Below are 26135 nucleotides of genomic sequence, written 5' to 3' on the forward strand. Positions count from 1 at the left end.
CACAGCAAAGCTGGTGGAAACTAAATAAGAATCTACTGCCCAGTTGCAGGACCTCAACATTTGTGAGTTTCATATTAACCGAAAGCAAGAGCTATCACTGGGCTCTGACTGGTCATTTGAATCCGTTCTTGGAGTTTACCAAAAGCATTTTATAAGACAAATTTTCCCCTTGATAGTGGTTTCCGTTTTGTCTTCATTTACTCCCTGATCTTGAGGGATTGACGACCTATTCGAGGTCATTTGTGTGGCCATCCTGAACCCACCTGCTCAGCTGGTCCCATCGCAGGGGCTCCTACAAACGTTCTGGCCTTGTGGCCTGACCTAGCACTGCTGTTGGTGGGGAGAACAATGGAGCAGAAGTTGTGCTTTGAGTGGGTAGCAGATAAGAGCTCAGAGAACGCCCCCCTTTTGTTCCCTTGTGGTGATTTCTGTTTCATCCCTGAGCAGGAAGAGATAGCAGCTTTCTCCAGTTCTGCCTGACAGTCAAAAGCTATCTGGGGTCATCACCCTGTGGGCACCTTGCTTCTCACACAGCTCCCAGACTGCAGTCCCCAGCCTCAGAGCCTCATGGGGATGGGACAAGGGTGGATGCTGGGTTCCTTCGAAGCAAGTGGATGCTATGGACCTTCCTCCATGGAGAAGCTGGGAAGTGACTAGACATAGGCTCTGGATTGCCACTGAGCACTAGCTGCTAGGAACAAGCTAGCAGGACAGTCTTGCTAATGGAGGATGGTGGTTATTCCCCCAGATCCAGAATGAACGGATGACAGTGGGCATGTACAGCAAGTGGCCAGTGGAGGGGTTTTAATTCAGAACACGACTGCTCTGGCAAGAGATCACATCCAAAGACCTTCTGGGTCTATGTGATCTGGCTGGGATACAGACATGCCTTTAATCCAGGGGACAACAGGGAAGCAGCTCTGAGTTCAAGGCCAGTTGAAGGTATGGAGCAAGTTACAGGTAAAGAAAAGCTTAGGTCCAGGCATGGTGGTACATGCCTTTAATCACCAACAATGAAGGTAAAGTTAGTTTGTAGAAGGAAGCACCTGTGTTTGAAAGTGATGTATAATTGAGTGAGAAAAAGTGATGAATCAGAGAAAGATTTGACAAACTAGGATATGCCCAACTCTCACGAGAAGAGAGAAGAAGCAGAAACTACTTAGGAGGCAGTTTTACTGGAGGAGTTTTACAGAGAGATGTTGAATCAGAGAACAGGCTAAAAAAACAAGTGAAGACAGAATGAGCCAGAGATTAAAGAGCCAGAAGATTAGAAAAGATTGCTGGAGTTAGTGTGAGGACAAGCAGAGTAATTCAGGGACTGAGAGAGAAGCCGGGTTGAGTAAATCAGCTGGGAGAGGAATCTGAGCCAGACCAGCTGAATGGAACCAACCAGCCCAGAGTTCAGTAAGAACAAGAAAGGGTGAACTCATTCACCTGTAAGTCTCAGAGGCTGAAAACATTCTAGGCCTAGATTAGGTTGTATGAAGGCTAGCAGCTGCCAGGACTAGGCCCAGGTTAGCAGACAGAGGCAGTAATCCACAGAGATAACTGAAACAGGCAGAGCAAAGTTCTTTTTACAGTAGCCAGCTCACTCCCTGGCCTCCCTGACCTGGGTAATAAGTTTTCTCCGGCAGAAAATATGAAACAGAAGCATTAAAACATCCCATCCATCCATCCCCTTCCCAGAGAGCAGAGCCAAAGCTTGCTAGATCTCAGAAGGTGTGAAGCGAATGCCTCCGACAAAGGCCCGAGAGCCATGGGGATGGTCATTCCTATCACACCCCTATCAATTTGCATCACTGTTAGAAGTTTGTTTTTATGTATGCTGTGCGTTTTCGAGGTGCTCGTGGAGGTAAGAAGAGAGAGTCAGATACCCTGAATCTGGAGTTGAGGGCTGTTGTGGGCAGCCCAGCATGGATTCTGGGAACAGAACCTGAGTCCTCTGGAGAGCAGCAAGAGTTTTTAACCACTGAGCCATCTCTCCAGCACTCAGACTTGCATTTTGACTGAGGAAAAAGCTAGGTGGGTCCTGGAGAACAAAGGTTATTGCTGCTGTCTTAGTTTGGGTTTCTATTGCTGTGAATAGACACCACGACCAAAGCAGCTCTTATAAAGGAGAGCATTTGATTGGGGCTGGCTCACAGCTTCAGAGGTTCCATCCATTATCGTCACTGTGGGAAGCATGGCCACATGCAGGCTGACATGGTGCTGGAGGAGCCGAGAGTTCCGAATCTTGGTTCTGCTGCAAAGGCAGCAGAAGGAGACGGTGTCTCACTGGCCAGACTTGAGCATATATGAGACCTCAAAGGCCACCTCCATAGTGACACACTTCCTCCAACCAGGCCACACCAACTGATAGTGGCAAGCACCTGCACGGGCCAAGCATTCTGGGAAGTGAGTCTCAAGGGGCCATTCCCATGCAAACCACCAGTGGCCAGTGCCGTCGGGAGTGATGCCCAGGAAGGCTTCATCATGCCTCTCTTTAATGCACTGCGTCAACACAGTCTCTGACATCCGCTCCGTGGCTCTTGTCCTAGAAAAATATCTTCCGTCCTGTTCCTATCAGGAAGTACATGAGAAGTGGAGCGCAGAACAACAGAGGTCCCTGTTGTTTTGTCCCCAGAGCTATCCAGCGCTTCAGTTCTCTGTCATAACAGGGCTCGGGGGAACCTTGGATCAGCTGGGCATTCCTCAGAGCATCGTGGCAGTAGATTATACTTATGCCTTTTGCTAATTGGACTTGATGCTAAGGAGGTGGTGAGAATCCTGGGTGTTGCAGTGGTAAGTGCCAGGGAGAGCCAACAATTCGGGAGGTTGTCCCCCAGGGCCCAGATGGTCTAAAGCCATGTTGGGGCGTCCTTTCTTCTTCCTCCCCTCCCTTCCTTTGATCCTATTTTCTTTCCTTTTTGTGTGTGCACGTTCATGGGGTAGGGTGTGGGGCTGGGGCCGGAGGTGCGGGTGCACCTGTGCGGGGCTGGGATGGGCGAGGCCAGACGTCTCCCTAGAGCATTGTTTCTCAGGAGCCGTGGGCCTTTTTAAATTTAACTTTTTAAAGTAGAATTAATATTTCATTGTCATTTATAATCAAATGGAAGCTGGGTATAAACCCCTGTACTTCATACTTTTCACAAAACAAAACAAAAACAAAACAAAAAAAAAACAAAAACAAAAAAACATAAGCTTTAACCAGCTTGTGGCTGTTTTTGCTCTTTGAGGACACGATGAGGCAAATCCATTAACAGCGGCTTTCAGCTTTTTTTCCTTGTTTGCTCTAGAAAACGTCATCCACCTTCTCGCCTCTTTTATGAGACGTGGAAGATCAGCACGCACTCAGCTTCGCTTTGCAGCAATGTCCCTGCATCAAGGAACCGCACACTGGGACACTTTTCAGAGAGCAATAAAAGGAGGCTGATTGTTCTTCAAGGCCCACAGCAGATTTCTCTCCTGCAGCATCCGGGGCTTCCTGCAAAGCTTCCACGCTCTTGATCAGCTTCATCATCATCTGTTTCAGATGAAACAGACCAGAGGAGTCAGACAGCATGCGCTAAATTAAGTGTGTGTGTGTGTGTGTGTGTGTGTACACATGTGCATGTCCTGAGCACTTATATATACAAGATGACCTATGGCTGTCCACCAGCTGCTTCTCCCACACCCTAGGGGTCCATCCGTAGGCGAAAGTAGCCTTGACAGCCAGAATGTAGCCTACAGAGGCACTTGGCTTGCATTAGGACTATGCCACGGCTGTGTGCCCAAGTGACCGGCAGCAGGGGTCGCTGCTGAGCAACAGTTCCTGTAGAGGAGAGGGTATTCATTCGCCCTGCTACCTGGAGACAGGCTGACCCTGTCAGAACTCTCCTCACAGAAGAGTCAAGAGCTGGAAGCTGAACTGCACATACATCCGTTTTTCTCATCCCCAGTGCTTTTGCCGAGGCTGTGAGTACAGTCACACAGACCACCCCATTTTTTACCAGCATCCGCCATTGCCCCCGGACTGGAAGGGGGCAATTTACTGCAAGGGCACAGGGTCAGTTGGGACGACATCCTTCATGATGGAGTGCAGTCTCATGGCCAGATGTGTCTTCCAGAGTCAGAGCAATGGGCCAGGAACCAAGGAGTGACGACAAGAGGGCCTCTTCCACTCTTGCCACACAAACACGCTGAAGGAAGCTCATTTGTTGCTATTTCTGTGACCTTGGACTCGGGATTTTGGAGCCCCCCAATTCTCTAGAGCAATGCTTCTCAACCTTCCTAATGCTGTGACCCTTTAATACAGTTCCTCAGGTTGTAGTGACCCCCAATCATCAAATTATCTCTCTGCTACTTCTCATAACTGTGATTTTGTTACTATTAGGAATCATAATATAAAGATCTGACATGTGAGCTCCAATGGGGCCACGACCCACAGGTTGAGAACCACTGGTCTAGCACGTGCTGCAGTTCTTCGGATGAAGTGGGTTGGACCTATCCCGGCCACGTGAACTCCTCAGGACCCCGAGTCAATCCAAGAAGGAACTACTAAATAAGCCCAAGGGACAGAACTCAGTCTTTATAGGGAGTTTTGCTAGTGCCCCCATGATGGCGAGAAGGCGTATGGTAAGAATTGCCTTGTCCTACAGTCCTGGCTAACCCTGTAAAGACTATGCTCGGATCCTTCAGGAAGGAGGCTTTGTTTCACCTACCTGGCAGTTCCAACAGCCCTATGACAATATAATTGTTCCTTCTAAAAAGAAAAAAAAAAAAAACAAACCTGTCTTGCTCCCAATGATTGCCAGTGGCATCTAGTGTCTGAGGAAAAGTCGCCCTGTTACCACAGATCATCTTGTGGTCTTCATTCCCAGCAGCCGTGTGAGGGCAGAACTGTCTCAGGCCAATGTCAGTCCTGTAGTAAAAACGGACTCCACAGGGACCTTCTTAACAGGCGGACTCAGACAAAGGACAGGTCCCACCCGGAGCATGAACCAGAGCAGGAAAGAGACACAAGGAATGAGGGTGGTGGGGAGGCAGCTATGCCGTCCCCTGGCAGAACTGCAGTCGAGTGAGGCCTGCAGTTCAATTCCTGCTCCTGCTCACTAAAGAAAATGACTTATCTTTGAACCTTGAGCTGCCAGTGTCTTCCCCTGTTCCATGCCTTCAGTGAACGGACTGTGCTATGCCTCATGTCTGTCTCATGCGGCCTCCACTCCCCGTGAGTGAGGGGCTACTTGTCACTGGCTTCCAAACAAAGAATATGATGAGGTGGTTAGCTCAATTAAGATTAAACCAGGTAAGGTTGGCTTTGAAGAGGCAAGTGGATCCCACAGCCCATGGCCAGGGGAGCTTGCGAACAGATCTTTTCCCGATTGAGGCTCAAGATGAGACACAGGCCTGACTCCTCACTGCAGCCTATCAGACAAGAAGCAGACGTCTCCAGCTAACCTATGTTTAGATTTTAGGACCTATAGAACCTGTAGGAAAACACTGACCTTGTAGATATATGTAATGTAACATTAAAAATATAATTCAAGATTTTTTTAAAGTGCTGTGCAAGAAAAAGCTAACCTATTGGTGCTGAGGAATATGTGGTGAAATTTATATCCCTGCAATGTTTGTTGATATTATTAAATTATGAAAACATTTCAAGTACACACAGAAACAGAAAGAAGAGTGTAACAAACCCAGAATACACCTGGAGAGTGAGAAGGAGAATTTCCCACTGTCTCCCTTTCTCTGTCCTTTTGATGTCTGTATCTCCTATTGGCTAAAACCAGCCAGAAGCCATGGCATAGGGTTCTGGGAAGGGCAGTTTCTGGGTTAGCCCCTGCAGTGAATGCAGTCCTAGCTTTCCTCCCTTGCTCCTTTCTCTGAGATTAGGCAGCCTGCTTAGGGATCAGAGAATGGATTTGAGAGCCAACGGGCCTATGTCTGGCACATAAACAGGGTCCTGGAGCCCCCTAAGAGCTATATTGGGCTATATAAAAAACACAACCAAGCTGGGCATGGTTGCACACACCTGTAATCCCAGCACTCGGGGAGGCAGAGGCAGGTGGATCTCTATGAGTTTAAGGCCAGCCTGGTCTACAGAGTGAGTCTAGGACAGCCAAGGCTACACAGAAAAACCCTGTCTTGAAAAATACCAAAGAACAGAAAACAAAAAATAAAACAAAGCAAAAAACCCAACTTATCTACTCTCTCCGGGCTTTTAAAATCATGCCAAAGACTGCATAGTAATATAAAACTCACGCACTGAATTGTGTATCTGGAACTGCTGATGTTCTTTGCCTAATTTTATAAAATCTGTCATTTTCCCACAGCAAAATGACATCCACCAGCTTTATTATTTGTTGATTCTTGTGTCCTTCCCTATTCCTGCAAGAAAAGATCCATAAAGACTAAAAATACAAAATAAAAAACAAAAACAAAAACAAACCAAACAGAAAACCTTTGTTCTTTCTATGTGTCAATGGGACTCGGTTATCTAGGACAATACCTGGGAGGTAGAGGAATTCGGGGGAAATGGCAAGAATTAGGGGTCTAGTTGAGGGAAGGAAAAACCATGACTTCGGCTCACTCCATGGTAGAACGGGGATGTGAGTGCTTCGTAAGTTACAGATGATTGCACAAGGTGACAAAGAAAGAAGACCTGTTTCCACCTGACAAGTCATCTAAGGGGTGAGGTGGGGCGTGATGCCAGCCCTCAGCAGACACAGGGCCTTCAAGAAAAGCTGGTCACCCCAGGTAAGAGGGAGCAGGTGGAGGAGAGGTGTGGGCAAGGCCACTGGGCTGAGGTCTTATCCACCGGACAGAGAAGACCTGGATGGTTCGCCAACACGCTGTGTGGACCCGCAATCAGTCAGCCATGTCGCTCACTGGGTCTGTGCCCTCGGACAAATTCCCTGGCCTCTCTGGACAGACTTTGTTAGTCTCTGAAGTAAAAGGAATAACTGTGCCTCTCTGGGTACAGTGGATTGTTCTTGGCACTTGATGGGTGCTCATTAATGCGGGGTTCGGTGACTTGTCTGGACTCCCTGCCTTCTGGGTGCCCCCGAGTGGCCGGAGCTGTCCACCGTGCTGAAGACACCCTCTTCCCTTCTCCCCCTCTCTCCTATTCTCCACTCTCCCTTCCTTTCTGATGGGGCTCCCCAGAGCCCTGGTGTCTGAACAGATTCAATTTTCCAAGTGGTTTCTCTGGGCTCCTAAGGGGGACAGGGAGGGAACGAGCCGTATCTGTGGCTCTCCCTAGGCGGGAATCTCGCAAAGCCAGCAGACAACAGGAGCAACGAGTGGCTCAGACACCACACAGAGAATGGGAGGCCCAGGTCAGAGGGCGATCAGAGATTGACCTCTGAGGCCCCTGATATGAGAGCCTCAGGACTGACAGAGACTCCGTGTACACTCTGAGAGCCCATCATGGCAGGTGAGTCTGTGAGGAGCATGCCCTGAAGAGAGCAAAAAGAACCAGGCTGGGGTCAGGAGGGTGACCCTGGGCTGACAGGAATTCTCCACCCTTGTCCTGTGGGCTGCTGTCACTCTCTAGTTTGGTATCTTCATGCAGACAAAAGCTTCTCTGACTCTGAGCTCTGGGGATCTGATGGGAGCTTTTCATTCCATGTGAGGAACCTCATAAACCAAGCAACCTGTGGCTAATCCTAAGGCCATCTCCAAATCCAAAAAATATGAATTCCCTCCCCACTTCAGGGTGGCCCTTTGGCCCATTGTGCCCAGTGCAGAGGGACCAGAGGAGCTTACGCCCTTCGGAGGAAGAGGTAGAGGTGAATATGGCTGAGCTCAGGGAGAGAGATCTCTGTTTCCATGTTCTATTAGTGCATGGAACATCAGTGAGGAAAGGTGTTAGAGGCTTCAAGGTGAAAACTGGGCTCTTTTTGCACAGTTGGGGAAACCGGGCCACAGAAAGAGGCCTGGACCATGGTGCTACAAATCAGGGCCAGGGCTGCAGTGAAAGGTGGCCCCTGCTGTGTCCCACAACTGGCCTGCTGGGGCCGTGAGCCCTCTGTGCTTCCCTGCGGGCCATTGCCTGCAGGATTTTTTGAGGCACCGAGTCTGACCAGCGGGTCCTTAGGTCAGGGGTCATACTGGTGTTTTGCAGGACCAAGGGAAGAGCAGCCTCCTCTCTGAGCTTCAGGGTCCCCATCTGGACACAGAGGGCTTGACTTAGACGTCTGCATCCTTAAGGCTCTGATGCTCCATATGACATAGATAGATGAATGAGAGAGAGATGAGCGAGAGAGATGATAGGCAGACAGAGGAGCGAGGGTAGGGATTGATTTATCTTTGGCGGGGAGATTGCAGGCTAAGTTCTGGCTCTGATTTGGTCCTAGCTTTTGTGAGACCTTGGAAAAGTCACTATCCTACCCAGAATCAGCTTCCTTCTTTAAGAATGAGAGTTAGAGAGTCTCCTTGGGAGCTTCTGGATGGGCCCGGCAAAGTCAGGGCCCCTTCAGAAAACACTGAGGGAAATGGCTGCCCCTTTGACCAGGAAAAGCTCACGGGACAGACAAAGAGGCTGTACAGCCAGAGCTCATTCCATAGCCCTGAGGGACACTCTGTGAGGACAGGAGACCACTCTCTGATCATCACAACAGCGGGCTCAGAGACAACAGGACAGTAGCTTTTTGTCCTCCAGCCCTGAGTCGGGAGAAGCAGAGAACTGAAGGCTTCAGTCATCTGGGCAAAGTGTTGGAAACAGCACAGAGAGGCTGATGTAGCGTGAAGCTGAGACCCAACTCCCTACCTCCTTCCTGCTCAGCTCTTCCTGATCTCTCTGAATCTTCTGCCTCCCCTCAGAGGCCTGAAGATGCTGGGTGGCAAGGAGGAAGAGACAGGGTGGCTCCCTTTAGTAAGCACAGGGCATCCACCCCACTACAGACATGGTACATTCTAGTTTCCACAATCCACCAGGTAACCGTTTGCACCTCCACTTTGCAGGTTGCAAAGGCTCAAAGAACCTCAGTTTCTAGCCCCAAATTAGGAGCTAGTGAGTCTTCTATATGGTTCTCTCTCTCTCCCTCCCTCCCATCCTTCCTCCCTCCCTTTTTCCCTCCCCTCCAGGAAGCCCTCACTGTCCTTACTCTTCATTACTCATCCTCCTGTCTATGGCCCAAACTCATGGCTAATGCTGTCCTTGGCTGAGATCTGCCTCCCACTCATTTGGCAGTTTCCTGGGGGGCCAGAATGGTTCCCATTCCATTCCTTCCTGGGCTTCTCAACGTGACTACATACATGCTGTGGGCAGAAAGCTAGCCAGACCCGTGGATGGAGAAGGCTATAGTGGGTTTTCAGGCAGAGGCCAAGAAGGGCTTCAGGACGGTACCAACAGCCTCTAACACGAGAATAGTGTGGGGAGTGACAAGGGGTGTGGACCCTGTGCCCACCCCAGACACAGCTGGAATGAAAGCCAGCCCTTGCCTTATCCTGAAGCTGGTCCTCAGCTCTCTATGAGCCCCTGCAGGCCACTGGGAGCCTGGCCAGCAGGACCTCAGGTGGAGGAATCTTACTGCTGTTTTGTAGAAAGCAGTCAAGTATACTCAGAGGGAAGTCCAAGTGTCCTGGTTGAAAAGGTCGTGTTTGGGGTGGGGCAGAAGCTGAACAGACTTGGGCCCATTCTCTTGGGTCCCATCTCTCTAACTCTATGCCAGTTCCCCTAGCTTCTTCCTCTGCAGTGGGGTGGAGAGACCTTTTGATCCAGACAGGTCTGTGAAGGATGTGAGGAGTGGGACACACATGGATAGTGTGTGTGTGTGTGTGTGTGTATGTGTAGCTACATCTTTCTTGGTGAGCAGCTGTACCAGGTGAGCTACAGGACTTGGCACATGTGCTTTGCCTTGGACTCAGCAGCCAGGGCCTTTGAGTGGAGCTGGACTTGTGGAGAACAGTAACAGGGCAGGGAGTGCTTGCTCCTCCTTAAAGATGAGTTAAAGAAGGAACAACGTTCACAGGGTAAAAGAGATAGGACCATAAGTGCTGGCATTATGCTGAATGCTGCACCTGATGTCATTTGTCACCACAGTAAGACTTCTGGACAGTTTGTTGTCCGTATTTTCAGAGGAGGAAGACAAGGCTCAGAGATCCCCAGAGGCTAGCCTGGGATCTATGGATGGAGGCAAGGGGTTGGGTCTGGATGTTATTCCTGTAGGCAACGTCCTGTCTGAGTTCCATCCTGGGTCTCTGCTAGACAGCAAGACTTCTCCACACCCTTCCCCAGGTCCGCAGCAGGCCCTGCACCCCGAAGGCCAGCATTGGGCAGCACCATACAGGACGACCTGCCTACCCTGCCAGAGCTCTTGGGTGCTCACTGTTACTCATCATCTGAGGACACCCTCTTCCACATCAGTCCTCTCTGTGGTACTTTGGGGTGTCCTTCTGTGGGCTGACTCCCTTTCCCTGCCGGCATGGGCAGGAGAAGCCTTTACCATTGGGGTGCTGGGTCCCTGGGACTGTGACCCCATCTTTTCCCAGGCCCTCCCCAGCGCGGCTGCCCAGCTGGCTGTAGATGGAGTCAACAAGGATGCCTCGCTGCTGCAGAGCTCGCAGCTGGATTTCAAGGTCATCCCCACAGGCTGTGACGCCTCTCATGCTCTGGCCACATTCATGGCCCACAAGAACACAGTGGCTGCTTTTGTGGGCCCTGTCAATCCTGGGTACTGCCCAGCGGCAGCCCTGCTGGCCCAAAGCTGGGGCAAGTCCCTCTTCACCTGGGCCTGCGGGGCTCCAGAGGGCAGAGGTGACTTAGTGCCTACTTTGCCTTCTGCCGCTCACGTGCTACTGTCTGTCATGAGACACTTTGGCTGGGCTCGTTTGGCCATCGTGTCCTCTCACCAGGACATCTGGGTAACCACAGCCCAGCAGCTGGCCACAGCTTTCAGGGCCCATGGGCTGCCCATCGGATTAGTGACCTCTTTGGGACCTGGAGAGAAGGGGGCCACAGAGGTCTGTAAGCAGCTCCATGGTGTGCATGGTCTGAAAAGTAAGTATATCAGGGCCTCTCCCTGCTGTAGGGAGCCTGGGGCTTCCCACAGCCACAAGGAGGCCTTTGCTGTATCAACTGGGTTGAGCACTTGCCAAGTATCTCAGCAACAACCCTGTAAGCCGATCTTGCTGATGCCTTCATTTGGCAGCCCAGAGACAGCAAGGAACTCGCCACACAGCAGATCAACAGGGTCCTAAGCTCTGGTTCAAATGTGGGCCATGAAACCCACTTCTTGGCAGTTGCTTCTGAAGTGAAAGTTCCAGGAGTATCACAAAGATATAATCATAGCTATCATTATAAAAAATAGAGGAGAATGAAAAGAATAGGTTTGAAAATGAAATAAAATAGAACAGTGTGTGTGTGTGCGCGCGTGTACATGACCTTGTCTGTATATCTGTATATACATATATATCCATATATAGGCATATATATATATACAGGCATATATGTATATATACATATATATACATACACATATGCACACACACATATATATATACATACACACACATGCACACACACACACACACACACACACACACATATATATATATATATATACATGTAGTTCTTAGAGCTACTTTCATTATATCCCACAGGTCCTGGTATATTGTATTCTCATTTCATTTGATTCTAGGAATTTAAAAACTCCCCCTCTGAATTGTCTGATGATCCATTCATCATTCAGTACTCTGTGGTCCAATTTCTAGTTTCTGTAGTTCCTCTTGCTATTGATTTATAGTGTTAGTCTACTGTCATCAGATAGAGTAGATAAAATTATTTTAGGGTTCTCTTTTTACTTGTTAAGAGTTGCTTTGTGTCCTTAAATGCAGCCAAGAAGTCCACTGTTACTGTCAGAGCAGTCGGTGCCTTCATGTCCGTGTGATTTGTTTTATGAAGTTGGGTGCATCAATGCCCAGTGTATGTCAGGTTTGCGTATCCTAATAGATCATTCCTTTAATCAGACATATTGACTTTCTTCATCTCTTCTGACTTTTTTAAAATTTGAAGTCCATTTACCCAGATGTTAGAATAACTGCCTGCTTTCTAGTTCCGTCAACTTGGAATATCTTTTATTATCCTTTCACCAAAAGGCTGTCTTTGTCAGTGAGGTGTATTTCCTACAGACAACAAATAGAAAGTTCTGTTTTTGTTTTAAATCTAATCTGTTAATCATGTCTTTCAACTGATGAATTGAAACTGTTAACGTTCAGTGCTGTCATTGAAATGTGTGCATTCTTCTCTGTCACTTTGTTATTTTTATAGTGTTTGGTACTTTTCCAATGCTAAATGGCTTACATATTTTTCTAGTGTACTTTATTCTTTCTCAGGTCCTCATTGATGTGTTTATCTTCCCATTTGTGTATGGTGCTGGCTCAGTGTCGTGCATCTCTTTACTTTTTTAAATAGAAAGGTAATATAAAAAGGTAGCTTGATGGTGTGTTCAGGTCTATCATAATAATGCAGATTTCTCAACAGAAAGTCTAAAACTAAGAGATTATGGACAGCATTTCCACCTCTGCTATTATTATGATAGACCTGTTTGCTCAGTTCGTGTATTGACTTATTTTATCGGCTGTTTCTGTGTGTTCTCTTTTAATTCATCCAGGAATTTCTCTGTAGCCTCTTTCTGTTAAACATTCTGGGTCATTCTTTTGAACTCTCCATTTGGAATTTCATCTATTCTGTTCTCTTCATGGGCCGTTCCCGTGGAACTATAGATTTTCAAAAAGTCACACTGCCTTGGTTTTTCGTGTCTCTTGTGTTTTTGTGTTGGGACATATGCATCTCGGATCAGGTTGTTGGTTGGATTTTTTTTTTTTTACTACCCCTATTATTTTAGTGGAAACATCTGTGATGTTCAAATGAGCCTAGATTGTAGCCAGACTAAAGTGCCGTTTCTCTCTGTGCATCCCAGTATTGGACTTCAGCCTGCGTGCTCAGGGCCCTGACCTGGTCCCTGCCCTGGCCTGGTCCCTGTGCTACTCCAGTGTAGCTGATTCCGGCAGCTGATGCAGAAGTTATCACAAATAATAATCTTCGCTCTCAGAAATCTCAAACCCAGGCTTTTGGTTTCCCGGCCAAGAGCCCAGCCCCAAGCTGGCGGGGCCATGAGCAGGACCAAATGTTTCCCCCACCCCCCGCGGGGGGTGCTTGACTCAGCATCTGAATACTCAGTTTTGTGAAGTGTGCCTACAGCTGAGCTCTGGGATCATGGCGGCTGGCGGCAGCAGGCCGGGTCTCAGCGGTGAGGAGCCTGAAGCTGGAGGTGAAGAGAGCTTCCCAGAGGAGGTGACGTGGGGGAGGGACTGGACAATGATGAGAGTCAACTGCAGAATAGAAACGAGGGGCACAGAGAAGAGAGGGAGGGGCCCCGGAGACAAGTGCTATCTAGCACAAGGTGTGCAGGCAACACGCCTCAAGGCCAAGGAAGATAAGGGACGGTCTGACTGTCCACGGATGGAGCGGGGTAGGAGCAGCTGAGGAGGCTGTGAGAGCATGTCTCTGCTCCTACGGCAGGGGACTGAGTTCCAGCATGATGCTGACAGTGAGATTCAGGAGGCAGAATGGTGAGGGCACTGGAGGAGTTCCATGCTGGCCTACCAGCTGTGTGGCCTCTGGCAAGCCACCAAAACCTGGCTGTGCTTTCGGTGTTCTTTCTTTTCAATGTTCTGTGCTTTTCGATGGGTCTTTCAGTGGCACAAGGCAGCTTAAAACTCTTACTCGTAGGGTAGTGAAGAGAAGATAGACACGGACAGTCAAGAGAGGTGCCCTGAATAGGCTTTCTCTCTAGTTATGTGGTTCTTGGCTCCCCCTTGTGGCCAAATACAAAATAGTGCCTCCAACCTCCCCTAAGAGAAAGAAAGGGGTCTCTGAGCAAGAGCCCTGAATGGAACAGTGACAAAGCAGATGGGATGCGGTCGTGGCTCTCTGTCTGCCTGTTCCTACGGGTCTTTCCTCAGGAGCTCTTCCCACTGTCTGGGTTGCAGATAACTCATGGCCACCAGCATAGACAACACAGCCAAGGAAAGGGCTCTGTCCAGACTCTGACCTCTGTGTGGGCCAGCAGGGAGACTTCTGTTCTTCTGTGGTAGTTCCATCTTCTTGGTTTTCTAGGGAAAAGGATGGGAGTAGGGACCCGGGTTCATCTCCGCCAATGGTGGCCTTCTCTGCCGTGCTCACAAGCCTGTCAGGGACCTGCAGTGAGAGGAGAGCAAAGGAGCAGAGGGACTCTGTGTAGCTTCGCCCTGGGAGAGGCCCCCTCTGTCTTGTGCCTGGGGAAGCAACTGAACTCCTTGTTGATGAGGACTGTGGTAGATATTTCCTCACTGCAAAAAAACAGGACCTGAGAAAGACAGCTTGAAAGGAGAGAAGCTAATTTAGGTCTTCAGTTCAAGGTCAGCCGGGTCCATTGCTTTGGGCATGAGATGGTGAGAGCATGTGGCTTACCCCCACCCCAGCACCCAGAGTCAGGAAGGGGAGAGGCATGGGCCCAGGGACCGCTCCCTTCAGCTAGGTCCCACTTCCCACCACCTCCTGGCAATGCCACCACTGATGAAGGCAGAGCTGCACCACTGATGAAGGCAGAGCTGGTCTGATCCAATCATCTCTCAGTGATTGGATCCACCAACCAGGGACCAAAACTGCAGCACATAGTCCTCTGTGGGGACAGACACTTAAGAGCCGAATCATAACAGGATGTTTCTTTAAGGAAAGGTGGATGACTATATCTGCCTGGCCCCTTGGGTGCCACCCAAGGTCACAGTTAAGGTTACAGGCTGACTATGAACGAAACAAAGTGTGGTCGATTAGACGGTGGAATGTTAGACTGTTACGGGTTCAAGAACAGCTGCACACCCACCACTCCAACACCAGACTCAGGCTGATGGAAGCTTATTAACGCTGAACAAAAACTGACCAGTCAGGGGCTTACTCTGGGCTTGGGAGCCAGACTGTGATGCCGGTCTGTTTCTAAGGCGGGTTTTACGTATAGATAGTTAGATACATAGATAGATAGATAGATAGATCGATAGATAGATAGATAGATAGATAGATAGATAGATAGATAGATAGATAGATAGATAAGAAAAATAGTAACCAGGTAACAACCAAGTAACCAGGTGTAGTGGGGGGCAGCATTACTTTATTTTGACTAGCTAAACATATTGTATCCAGACAAAACAATTTAAGCTGATTGGCTGGGACTTAGGGTTGGGGACTTTCCAGTTCCCCACCATTCCAGGAGAGAGGAATGTAACAGAATGTTATGGTCTTAACTCCAATAGAACATACATTTGCCTTCAACTCAAGCAGCACATGCATTTGCCATCTACTGTTAAATTCTAAGTAGCAAGTATTGAACTATCGAATTGTATCCTGGCCTCAGGCACAATAGGGCCTGAACGCTTGAACTTAATTTCACCTTATAGTCAAAATGGAGAATTGGAGGCAAAATGGCTTCTGATACGCTAACGGCGACAGCAGGTGTTAACAGAGGAGCTACAGTTATGCTAAGAACTAAAGCAAGTCTGAACGGAGGACGATACAGCCATATAAAGAATGATGGACTGACACTTGTCACCAAGATGGACCTGGTGTACTTTAAAGAATCAGACATCTAGGATCGTGTGTCAGATGAGTCCCTTCAGATGAACTATCCAGACTAGACAATCCATGAGATGAGCAATAGACTAGACAATAGGGGTGACAGCTGGGGGTGATGAATATTCACTCAGATTACATAGTTTGCAAATATACTCAAACTACCAAAGCCTACACATTTAAGAATATGTTTTCTAACATGGAAATCATATTAATTTTTTAAAAATTTAGATAAGCATTATAAACCTATAATCCCAGTACTTGGTAGAGTGAGGCGGGGCGGGGGGGGGGGGGAGTCACAGATTCAAGGGTAGTAAGTTCGAGGCCAGTGTGGACTATATGACAAGACTCTATTTCAAAACACACATATGCAATTTTTTTTAAGTATTATAAACTGACAGTGAGCCCTGGGTTCCGGTCTCAGCTCTACTACTATGGTGATTGTATGCTCTGGGGAAATTAATAAACCTCTCCGTGCCGAAGTTTCCTCTCCTGAAAGGTTGATAATGATAGACAGACATCTTCATGCTGCTGCTGCTGCGTGCGTGCCTGTGTGTGTGTGTGTGTGTGTGTTTCACGAGACAGGATGTTGCCGTGTAAACCCAGGCTGCCTTAAGCTCATGATCCTCCTGCCTCAGTGTCCTGAGTGCTGGCATTACAAGTGTAAACCCCCACAGTCAGTATGGAAGGACCTCATGTGAGGGAACTTGAGGACAGTGTAGAAAGCTCCTGATACGCATCAGCAGTCATCAGGGCCTGAGGCTCGAGGTGGGTGAGAAGCAGGTGCAGTTGTTGTGTGGCATGCTGGGATGAAAGGTCAGAGGATCAGCTTGACACAGGGATATCCTTGATTGAGAGGAATTTTTTTTTTCACCTAGATTTGATGGCCTCACCCATAATTATTATGGGGTCAGATTGAGGTCAAATCTCACCTGTACCCAGAATCCTTTGGGCTGGGGCCAGAAGTGTGACCACAGATTGGGGAGCTCTGAGGGCCTCGGGATTTGGGTTTCTGATAAGGGCTGAAGTGCAAAGGTGACCCCTGCCATGTTGACCCCCAGTCGTGGTGCTGTGCATGCACTCGGCACTGCTTGGAGGCCTGGAGCAGACCACCCTGCTTCACCGTGCTTGGGAGGAGGGCCTGACAGATGGGAGACTGGTCTTCCTGCCCTACGACACGCTGCTGTTTGCCCTGCCCTACCGCAACCGCTCCTACCTGGCCCTGGATGACCGTGGGCCCCTTCAGGAGGCCTACGATGCAGTCCTCACTATCAGCCTGGAGTCTGGTCCTGAGAACCACGTCTTCACCGTTAGTAAGATGAATGGAGGAACTACTGCCAACCTGGAGCCTGAACAGGTGGGTGTGTCAGAGGGTGGGGCCCTGGGCCAGTGTGTGTGTGCACTTTAATCATTACAGGCCCCGCTGTGGCCACATGACCTGAGTCTGCCTGCTTAGCTCATAGGCATGGGCTTGTGCCTGCTCTCTCTGTTTCTCTCTCCTAGCTCACACCTTCTTTTTCTGGTTCTCTCTCTCTCTCTCTCTCTCTCTCTCTCTCTCTCTCTCTCTCTTTCTCTCCTGCTGTGCTGTAACTTCCAGTGACAGTGTACTTGGTTCCCATAATCTCAATTTTCAGATCCTCTTTCTCCAGGGACTTCCTACTTCTCCTGACTCAAATCTCTCTAGAAGGTGCTAAAGATTAAAAGAAGAAAATGTTGGGAGTGGGGTTTTTTTGTTTGTTTGTTTTTCGTTCTTGAGGTCACCACTGTGAATCTGAAAAGCATTAGTGGTAGGGTGTGGCTTACAGGACTCCGCTTAACTCCAGTGCCTGCTTCACAATGAGTTAAAATAGTAGTGGCTTGAGGTGATGACAGGGATGCAGGTGCTGATGGAGGTTATTCATCTTTAACAATGTGAATCGAGTCTCACATACGCAGCCATGTCAGGGGTCAGGGGCCCAGTGATAAACAAGACAAGCTTTGTTCGGTTGGGGAGCACAAGCACCAAGCCAGAAACACTATAAACAAATTCAAAGTGACGCTTTCTGCCAAGAAAGTCGACGAGGCTCAAGGGATGGAGAGGGGCTGGGATGGACCAGGAAGCCCCCCATGAGGAAGTGACACTTGAGTGGAACTCTGAGGGATCAGGAAGTACCCAGACAAGGCCCTGAGCAAAGAGCAAAGAGGTAGAACCTGCTGGAACCAGGAACTTTGGTTTTGGAAGGTTTGGGATATGTCTGAGTTAGAGGTAGTACACAGCCATAGTGGTAATCATGCATGAAGACAGTAAGGCCGCTCGGTGGGGCTGGCCAAAGAATGGGCTGTGTCGGGGAGAGGATGGCGGTCTGCACAATCCTGCAGGCCCTCGAGATGTCCAGGGTGATGGCATGGAGGCCTCTCTCTTCCGCAGGTGTCCCCACTCTTTGGAACTATTTATGATGCTGTCATCCTACTGGCCCATGCCCTGAACCGCTCCGAGACCCGTGGAGCAGGGCTCTCTGGGGCTCGCTTAGGGGACCACATAAGAGCTCTTGATGTGCCTGGTTTTGGCCAGAGAATTCGGGTGGATGAGGAAGGAAGAAGGCTAGCCCAATATGTCATCCTGGACACAGATGGTGAAGGAAGCCAGCTGGTTCCCACTCACATCCTGGATACAAGCACATGGCAGGTGCAGCCCCTGGGAAAGGCTGTCCACTTTCCTGGAGGGCGCCCTCCAGCCCGTGATACCAGCTGCTGGTTCGACCCCAACACGCTGTGCGTAAGAGGTAACGCACTGTCTCATCACCCACCAATCTCTCGTCTGTATAGCCATTCATCTCCACCCACACACCATGTTTCCTTCCATTCATCCATCCATCCACCCATATACCCACCCACCCACAGACCAACCCATCTGTCTTCTCACCTGCCTATCCTTCTACCCATCTACCACCAACCCACCTATCTACCCCTCTACCCACCTATGTGCCCATTCCATCACCCCATCCATCTCATCTCTCCATGTGTACTCACCCACTCTTTATCAAAACTCTCCACACGGGCAGTCCTACAAAGGGAACAAGAGCTACGGGGAAGCCCTTTGTGGGGAAGCCTGACCACTAGCTGAGAAGCCCCAGGAGAGACCAGCAAGGCCTCCTTTGGATGATCAGGGCTAGAGCTGCTCCCAGCTTACAGATCTTCTAAGTGCCCCATGGCCTTGTGGGTAGGCCATTACCCTCCATGGACACCATTGAAGAACTGAAGTCCAGAAAGCCTTGGGGACTTGCCCAGAGTCACACAGGAGAGCAGCAGCTGAGCTCATGCTGGCCTCAAGTCTGCTGACTCCAAGTTCAGGGTTTATTTTCCTATGACTGAGGGGAGTGTGGGGCAAGAGGCCCACACAGTTCTGATTTCTGTCATTCAGCCATCCGGGCTGTCATCCTTTATGACATATGTGGGAAGCTCACATACATACATGTAAATAAGCACATACATACAAGTATGTTCCCTAATGCACACGTGATCACTGTGGTGGCCGTGACAGGTTTGACCAGACTGTATGTCCCTGTTCTGTCTCAAACTTTCTGTGCCTCCTTTTGTCCCTTACTTCCAGCTCTAATCTACAGACACAGCAACTCTTACACCTTCCCAAACAGATGCCACACACCATCGGGCCTCCCTTGACCAGACGCTTGTATTCCTGACCCTGGTGACACCTCAGCCTGCCTGACCACATCTTCTCACAAGAAAGCACTCCAGCACTGAGCCACTCCCCCTGCCTCCTTGGTCTTTACACACCAGCTCCTCCCCGGAGCATCTCTCATCCCAGTGTGCCCAAAGTGTCCTGGGGAGGGAGGGCTGGAGCCCTCACCCGCTCATCTGCCCCTCTTTCCTTCTACAAATAGTGGTCCCTGCCCATACCCCCCCCACACACTGCTCCCTCTCAGGAGCAGGAGAGAACAAAGCAAACACACTGCTCCCACTGACACTCTTGAAGACAAAGCCAGGCCAGGTCCTCCGGGGGCTGCAGACTGTGACAGACAGGGATGGCTAGAGACCACACAGGGCAGCGACCTGAGGAGGCAGCAGGAGGGCTGTGAGGAAATGGTCACTGCTTTAATGACGCCTGTCTTTCCCTGCACAGGTGTGCAGCCCCTGGGCAGCCTCCCGACTCTGACACTGGCCTGTGTCCTGGCCCTGGTTGGTGGAGTCCTCGCTTACCTCATCAGGTGAGGTTGACTGGCCCGGCTCAGGCTCTCTGAGTCCCTGTCCTACGGGGTCTCCATTGGCAATCTACAGGGGCTTTCCTCACCTCCACTTCCAGATCTCAGGGCCACTGCCTCCTTTGCCTCTCTCAGCTACTATCAAGGAGAGCCAGGAGCCATGGTAGCCTCCTGAGAGGTCTTTCTGGAGGGAGAAGCCTGTGAAGCTGACTGAGACTCTGAGCTTCAGGCTCTTGTTTGTCCAGCGAGGGAAGAGCAAGGCAGGTCCATCCCAGAGTGGGATCTCTCCACTCTGCAAACACCTCTCTCCTCCATGTACCCGAATTCAAGTGCTCCTGAGCCTCAGCCCTATCTGGAAGCCTTTTACTCTCACCTCTAACAAGGCCTCAGGGAAAGTGGTCTACGCACCCGTAGGTCCATCAGGCTGAGCCCAAGGCCAATGTGCTCTCTGATCACTATGGTGTCAGTGGCAGGTTTGACAGTATTCGGCACCTGGGACTGGCACTGTTGGAGATACGGAAAGACTAGGGCGTGGGTGCTGAATCAGAGGCAGGGCCAACAGCCTGACTGAGGCCTCCTTTCTCTCACCTCCAGGTTAGGCCTCCAGCAGCTGCAGCTGCTGTGGGGCCCCCATCGGATCCTGCTGACAGCTCGGGAGCTCACCTTCCTCCAGCGGACCCCCAGCCGGCGGGTGGGTGGGCAGAGCTGGGCTGGGCAGGCAGGTAGGCAGAGGGGCAGGCTGGGTCTAGCCTCTTGACCACTCCTGTATCTGCCCCAGAGGCTGCATGTGGACAGCGGCAGTGAGTCAAGAAGTGTGGTTGACGGCGGGAGCCCAAGGTCGGGGACCCAGGGGTCAGCAAGGAGCCCACCGGCCTTCCCAGAGCGCACCAACGTGGCACTGTACGAGGTGAGGGCTGCTGTCGCTCCATACCAGGCCTGGAAGGCTATGTCCCCTTTGGAAGAAGCCAGCTGAAGACAGTGTTAGGCCTCTGGGGCCCCTTCCCTGCTTGCCCTGGCTCATGGACAGCAGCCTCAGATGTGGGAAGTAGAAGGAGAAAGGAGAAACAAGGCACCTTGCTCCTACTACATGCTTCCTGAGCTGACCTTGGGAATCAGACGGTCTCAGCCACTTGGCTTTGGCCTTGGCCCAGGTCACCCGCCTGCTCAAGAGATCCCCCGTCTCTAAAGCTCTGAAGGCACAGACACCTCCAGGTAGAAGCTGGACCCCTGGCTGACAGAGAGTCTACAGAGTGAATGGTCAGACAGGCAAGGATGCTCACAAACAGCCATTTTTCAGGCACCATCAGTCTCAAGTTGAACGACTCACTAATCCACGGTTCTTTGCCTATGGTTGCCACAGTTGCTGAACTTGGCTAATTGTTTCCATAGGAAGCAGCGTGAGGCTCCTGTTGCTTATTTTTCCACCTTTTCCCCTGGGCAACCCCACCTTTTCCTTTTCCTACCAAAAGGAGGCTTTAATGACGCACAAAACACAATAGCCAGCAGGCGGCAGGTGAGGCTGTCTGGAGGCAATGCGCTAGGGACCAGAGGGCTGGGACCACAGTGAGAGTTGGGCCTCATCCTCTTCTGCCCTTCTCTCACGTCTCTTCTAGAACCCCGAGTCACAGCTCGCATATCACAGGTACCTGAACTCTTCAAGGTAAAGCTGGACTCCAGCTAGGACCCTGCTGCCTGGTTGTCCTCCCTAGCCTCATCTTGCCTCACTCTGCAGACTTGGAAGCAGTTCTTGCACCAGAAGTTACCTACCCAGGTCACAGGGCTCCAGAGAGGTCAAGTGAGGAGTGGGCCTTAGGTTCACCAGCCAAAGCCTGGCCCTGGTCCTCCCTGAGGCTCAGTAGAAGTCTGTTTACTGTTTCCATTGGCCAGGCTAGGCCCAGCTCAGAACACAGATGAGGGTGCACTCATGGGGTTAGACACTGAGGCCACGAGGTGGTGAGGTTGCCCTGAGGTCACCTAGCTAGTGAACTAAAGCAGGCAAACTCTTGTTCTCGCCTAAACAGGGGGACTGGGTATGGCTGAAGAAGTTTGAAGCAGGCATGGCTCCTGAGCTGCGGCCAAGTAGCCTCAGCCTTCTGAGAAAGGTAGGACTGCAGAGGGAGGAGTGCAGGGGGCCAGGGAGGCATGTGCTCAGGACACCCTCACTGGTCTGGGTTGGTTCCCACTCCCTGGGCGCGCTTCTAGCCTGAGAGTCATTGCTTTCATCATGATAACTGCCCAGAGCCAGTATCTTGTCAGCTGCATGGTCAGCATCACACACCAGCATCCGTCAAGGACATCAGCATCCCAACATAAGCCTCACCCTAACTGTCTGGACACAGCTCTTCCTCTCCAAGCAATGAGACTTGGGTACCACCATGGGTCCTTAGCTTGTGCCCACCTCCCTGTGCCCATCCCTGTTTTTGTCTTTGTTGTCTACTCATATTCCAGGCAGAGTTCTGGGCTTTGGAGAAGGGGTTCCTGAGGGTGCTTCAGTCACCATCACTGACCACATAAGCACCTTTCCCCAAGACAATCACCATGAGAGAGGCATGTGGGAGGGAGGGCAGAGCCCCAGAACAGCTCAGGTGGTGCCCTGCCTCCAGGTGGTGTCCTGGCTTCCCTGTAAGGGAGAGCCAACACTACCCAGCTCAGGGAGTTGTGAGGAGGGCAGGAAATGTACAGAGCAACCTAGAACTGCCCCCGGCAAGTGACATGCCTTTGAGAAATGGGAAATTCCATCGAGTTATGGCTTTTGTCATTTTTTAATTATTATTCCCAGCATCAGCTCTCTGAAATGAAGTTCAGTGAGAGTAAGTGACTGGGAGCAGTTAGGCATTTCCTCAAAGCCAGTGTGAGCAGCTCCTCTAAGAAAGGATGACATCAAAGTTTGAAGGTTTCTTGGGGTAGTCATAGAACTTCTCAGAGCCTTCATAGGGGCGCTCTGGATAGCTTCTGGTGTATTGCAGTGTACACTAAAATGCAGTGGCTAAAAACAATGATGCCTTTGCATCTTACATACTTTTGTAAGAAATTTGGTCAGGACTCGGTTGGGTGGTTTCTGGTCAATTTTGCAATTGGTGAGAATTGGTCCACGGGGCTCAGCCATGAGAACTTGGCAAGCTGTGGGCTGTAGACCGAATCCGACCCACTGCTTGTCTTTACAAATAAAGTTGGGACGCAGCCACAGTCTCTCCTTTGTGTAGTGTCTGTAGCTGCTTTCCTGCCACAGTGGAAGACGTGAGTATTTGTGAACAGAGATGTATAAAGCCTAAAATATTTACTCTCGGGACCATTTTAGAAAACCTCATGGTTTCTTGGTCTAGAGGGACTAAAGAGCTCCATTTAATGGGGGCAGCTGCGGACTGAGCTCTGTGGGATATGGCTTCTTTCTTATACTCTCAAGGCAGCTGCTGGGCTCCCTGGACTCAGGGAAGAACTCTATTTGGGGCGCTGCAAGAGATGGGAAATAGGAGCTACCAATTCCTAAGACTTGAGCCCCAACACTCAGGGAGGGACAGAGGTCACCTCTCCATGACAGGAGTGTCAAAGGCTTCGGGCCTGTTCTTGTCTCTCCATGGATGCTGCTGTTCTCAGGCATCTCAGAAGAGGGAGAACATGCAGGCAGCCCTACCCTGAGTCCTGAGTCCTGAGTCCTGAGTCCTGAGCCATCTTTGTAAAGAAGGCCTTGCTGGTCTAGTCTTTTCTCTGTCCTGCTTGGGCCCAGACACTAGGGAGGCTGCTTTCTTTCACTGTGGGCAGGAACCCTTCTGCTTTTCCCTCCTGCAATCCTGCCAGCTTCTAGGGAGAGGATGAATAGTTGCCAGGTCAGTAGTGTCAGCCAGGTTGAGAAACAGACCTAGGTCTGATCCTGTGGAGGTACCTATAGCCCCTCCACTCATCCATTCATGATGCTTTCACTTATTTGTTCGTTCATTCATTCACTCTTCTACCCATCTGTCCATTTACCCATCAATATGTCTATCTGATCACCCACCCACCTATTCCCTCCTCTAATCCCTGTCCATTTATGTTCATCTACCCATCAATCCATCCAGCAAATAATCCATCCACCTATGGACCATCTATCTATCTGTCTGTCTGTCTGTCTGTCTGTCTATCTAACCACTTATCACCTTGTCCACCTGCCCATCCAGCCACCCATCTGTCCACTGGATCCAGCCACCTCATTACTCGTCTATCTCGGGGCCTTGATGAGTCCCCAGGGAGACTCTCAGGTGCCTTTTGCCCCTGCAGATGCGGGAGATGCGGCATGAGAATGTCACTGCCTTCCTGGGCCTCTTTGTGGGCTCTGGGCTTAGTGCGATGGTGCTGGAGCACTGTACCCGTGGCAGCCTGGAAGAACTGCTGCAGAATGAGGCCCTGAGGCTTGACTGGACCTTCAAGGCCTCCCTACTGCTGGATGTGATCCGAGTGAGAGCCTTCCCAGGAGCTAAGAGTCAAGGGGGAGGGTGGTGCTCAGATTCCCCACAGCTTTGGCATCTATCTAACAAGGCAAAAAAAACAGGTGAGGCCAGAAGGCCTCTAGGTCCTGTGGACATTCCATGGTCCTCGTCACTAACCGCACACGTCCTCCGCCCAGGGTCTGCGGTATCTGCACCATCGACATTTCCCCCATGGCCGCCTCAAGTCCAGGAACTGTGTGGTGGACAGTCGCTTCGTGCTCAAGATCACTGATTATGGTTATGCCGAGCTCCTGGAATCCCATTGTTCTCCTAGGCCTCACCCAGCCCCAGAAGGTCAGTGTGGGGTAGGGGACCAACAGTAGTGTGTGATCCATTGGTGCTATGAAGCAAAGGGAGGAGGAGGCCTCCAGGGCCCCACAGTTTCTGTTTTGGGACCTGGAACTAGTGGCTTCTCTGTTCTGGGAATCTAAGAGAACAAATGCACTTAGGTCCTCTCAGGTGCAGGGGTTGACAGCAGTATGACCTTTCCCTGTGATTGCAGAGCTTCTCTGGACGGCTCCTGAGCTGCTGAGGGGGCCAGGGGTCCCTGGGAAAGCCACCTTCAAAGGCGATGTTTTCAGCCTGGGCATTGTCCTGCAGGAGGTGCTGACCCAAGGCCCACCCTACTGCTCCTCGGGGCTCTCAGCAGAAGGTACATGCTCCCCTCGCCTCCCTGGCCTCCCTGCCTGCCATCTTGGGTAGCTAGGAAGTCCTGTGGCCTTCAGGAAAGCTGGACACACATGCCTAAAGCTTAACAGTGAGCAGGCCTGTGTGCATAGGGCCCTTTGTGAGCTCCAAGGGTCTCAGAGCTGTAGGGCCCCATTTGGTGCCCCGGGAGGTGGATGTTGAGCCTTTTCAGAGAAGAGTTAAGCAATCCTCAAAGCCAGGCAGGGACTGCTCAAGGAGGAAACTGGGATTTGGATGGCAGCCTCCCCATCCAGGCACGGCATCCTTAGGGACCCAAAGCCAACACTGTTGAGAGCAGAGGCATGCTGGGTGTGAACAGTGGACCTGGCCCAGCAAGGGAACCTGGAGACCAGCCCAGGGCCATTGTTCTCCTCATGCTTGCATTTTTTAACCTCAAAAATAGTGACATCCTGGTCTGGGAGGATGGCTCAGCCGGTAAAGCTTTTGACGCACACCCATGAGGACCTGAGTGTGGGTCTCCAGCATCCGCACAAAAAGCTGGCATCTCTGGGGAGTGCCCAGCACGTAGTTTAGGGAAGTTGGCAAGCTCCGGGATTAGTGAGAGATCCCGTTTGAAAAAACAAGATGGAGATTAATTAAAGGAGACACCCAGCATCGACCTCTGGCCTCTATATGCATACCATCCATCATGTACATGCACCTCCCTACCCCCCACTCCTCCCCACACCCTGTCCCAGATGCCAGAGCCCCCACACGGTCTTCAGCTTTTATTATCTGCTGACTGCAGCAGCACCAATGACAGATGATACTCAGAAATCCAAGATGCTTTGAAATGGATTTACATTTCACTCATCACAATGAGACCGGTATGCTTTTAAAACACAGCTGTGAGTGTGTGCGTGGTCTCTATCGCTTCCATCTGCACACACTTCTGGGCAAGCCCACAGCCCCGCGGCCCCTGTGGTTTAAGGCCCTTGGAGTCTGACGCCTGAGTCTGGGACCCTCTAGACAGGCTGAATGCAAATCAAGCCTACTTTCATGTCTGCTTTATGCCGGCCTATGTGGGTGCCTCCGCTTCACCCTTAGGAGACTCAGTTTCCCTGTCTGTAATGTTGGACATTAACAGCCAGTGTGTGATAGCACAGACCTGCAGCTTCAGCAATTACGAAGCAGAGACTGGGGAACAGCAAATCTGAGTAGAGCCTTAACTACATTGTGAGTTCCAGACAAGCCCTGGGCTACCCTGTTTCAAAACTACAA

At 50.6% G+C, this 26135-nt stretch overlaps 1 protein-coding gene across 1 annotated transcript in view; it reads left to right on the top strand.

Moving 5' to 3' along the window:
- The first annotated feature begins 7295 nt into the window (after positions 1-7295).
- LOC110560570 (guanylate cyclase D) overlaps positions 7296-26135 on the top strand; it is a 35072-nt gene continuing 16232 nt past the window's right edge. Inside the window, exons 1-11 of the mRNA XM_021656562.2 lie at positions 7296-7393; positions 10199-10960; positions 16627-16922; positions 17973-18327; positions 19686-19770; positions 20359-20455; positions 20543-20671; positions 21786-21866; positions 24019-24195; positions 24365-24521; positions 24730-24879. Of these exons, the coding sequence (XP_021512237.2) occupies positions 7387-7393; positions 10199-10960; positions 16627-16922; positions 17973-18327; positions 19686-19770; positions 20359-20455; positions 20543-20671; positions 21786-21866; positions 24019-24195; positions 24365-24521; positions 24730-24879 (2296 nt within the window). The 5' untranslated portion in view covers positions 7296-7386. The remainder of the gene's footprint in view (positions 7394-10198; positions 10961-16626; positions 16923-17972; positions 18328-19685; positions 19771-20358; positions 20456-20542; positions 20672-21785; positions 21867-24018; positions 24196-24364; positions 24522-24729; positions 24880-26135) is intronic.

Source organism: Meriones unguiculatus, chromosome 14 (genome assembly GCF_030254825.1).
Source record: "Meriones unguiculatus strain TT.TT164.6M chromosome 14, Bangor_MerUng_6.1, whole genome shotgun sequence".
NCBI classification, from domain to species: domain Eukaryota; kingdom Metazoa; phylum Chordata; class Mammalia; order Rodentia; family Muridae; genus Meriones; species Meriones unguiculatus.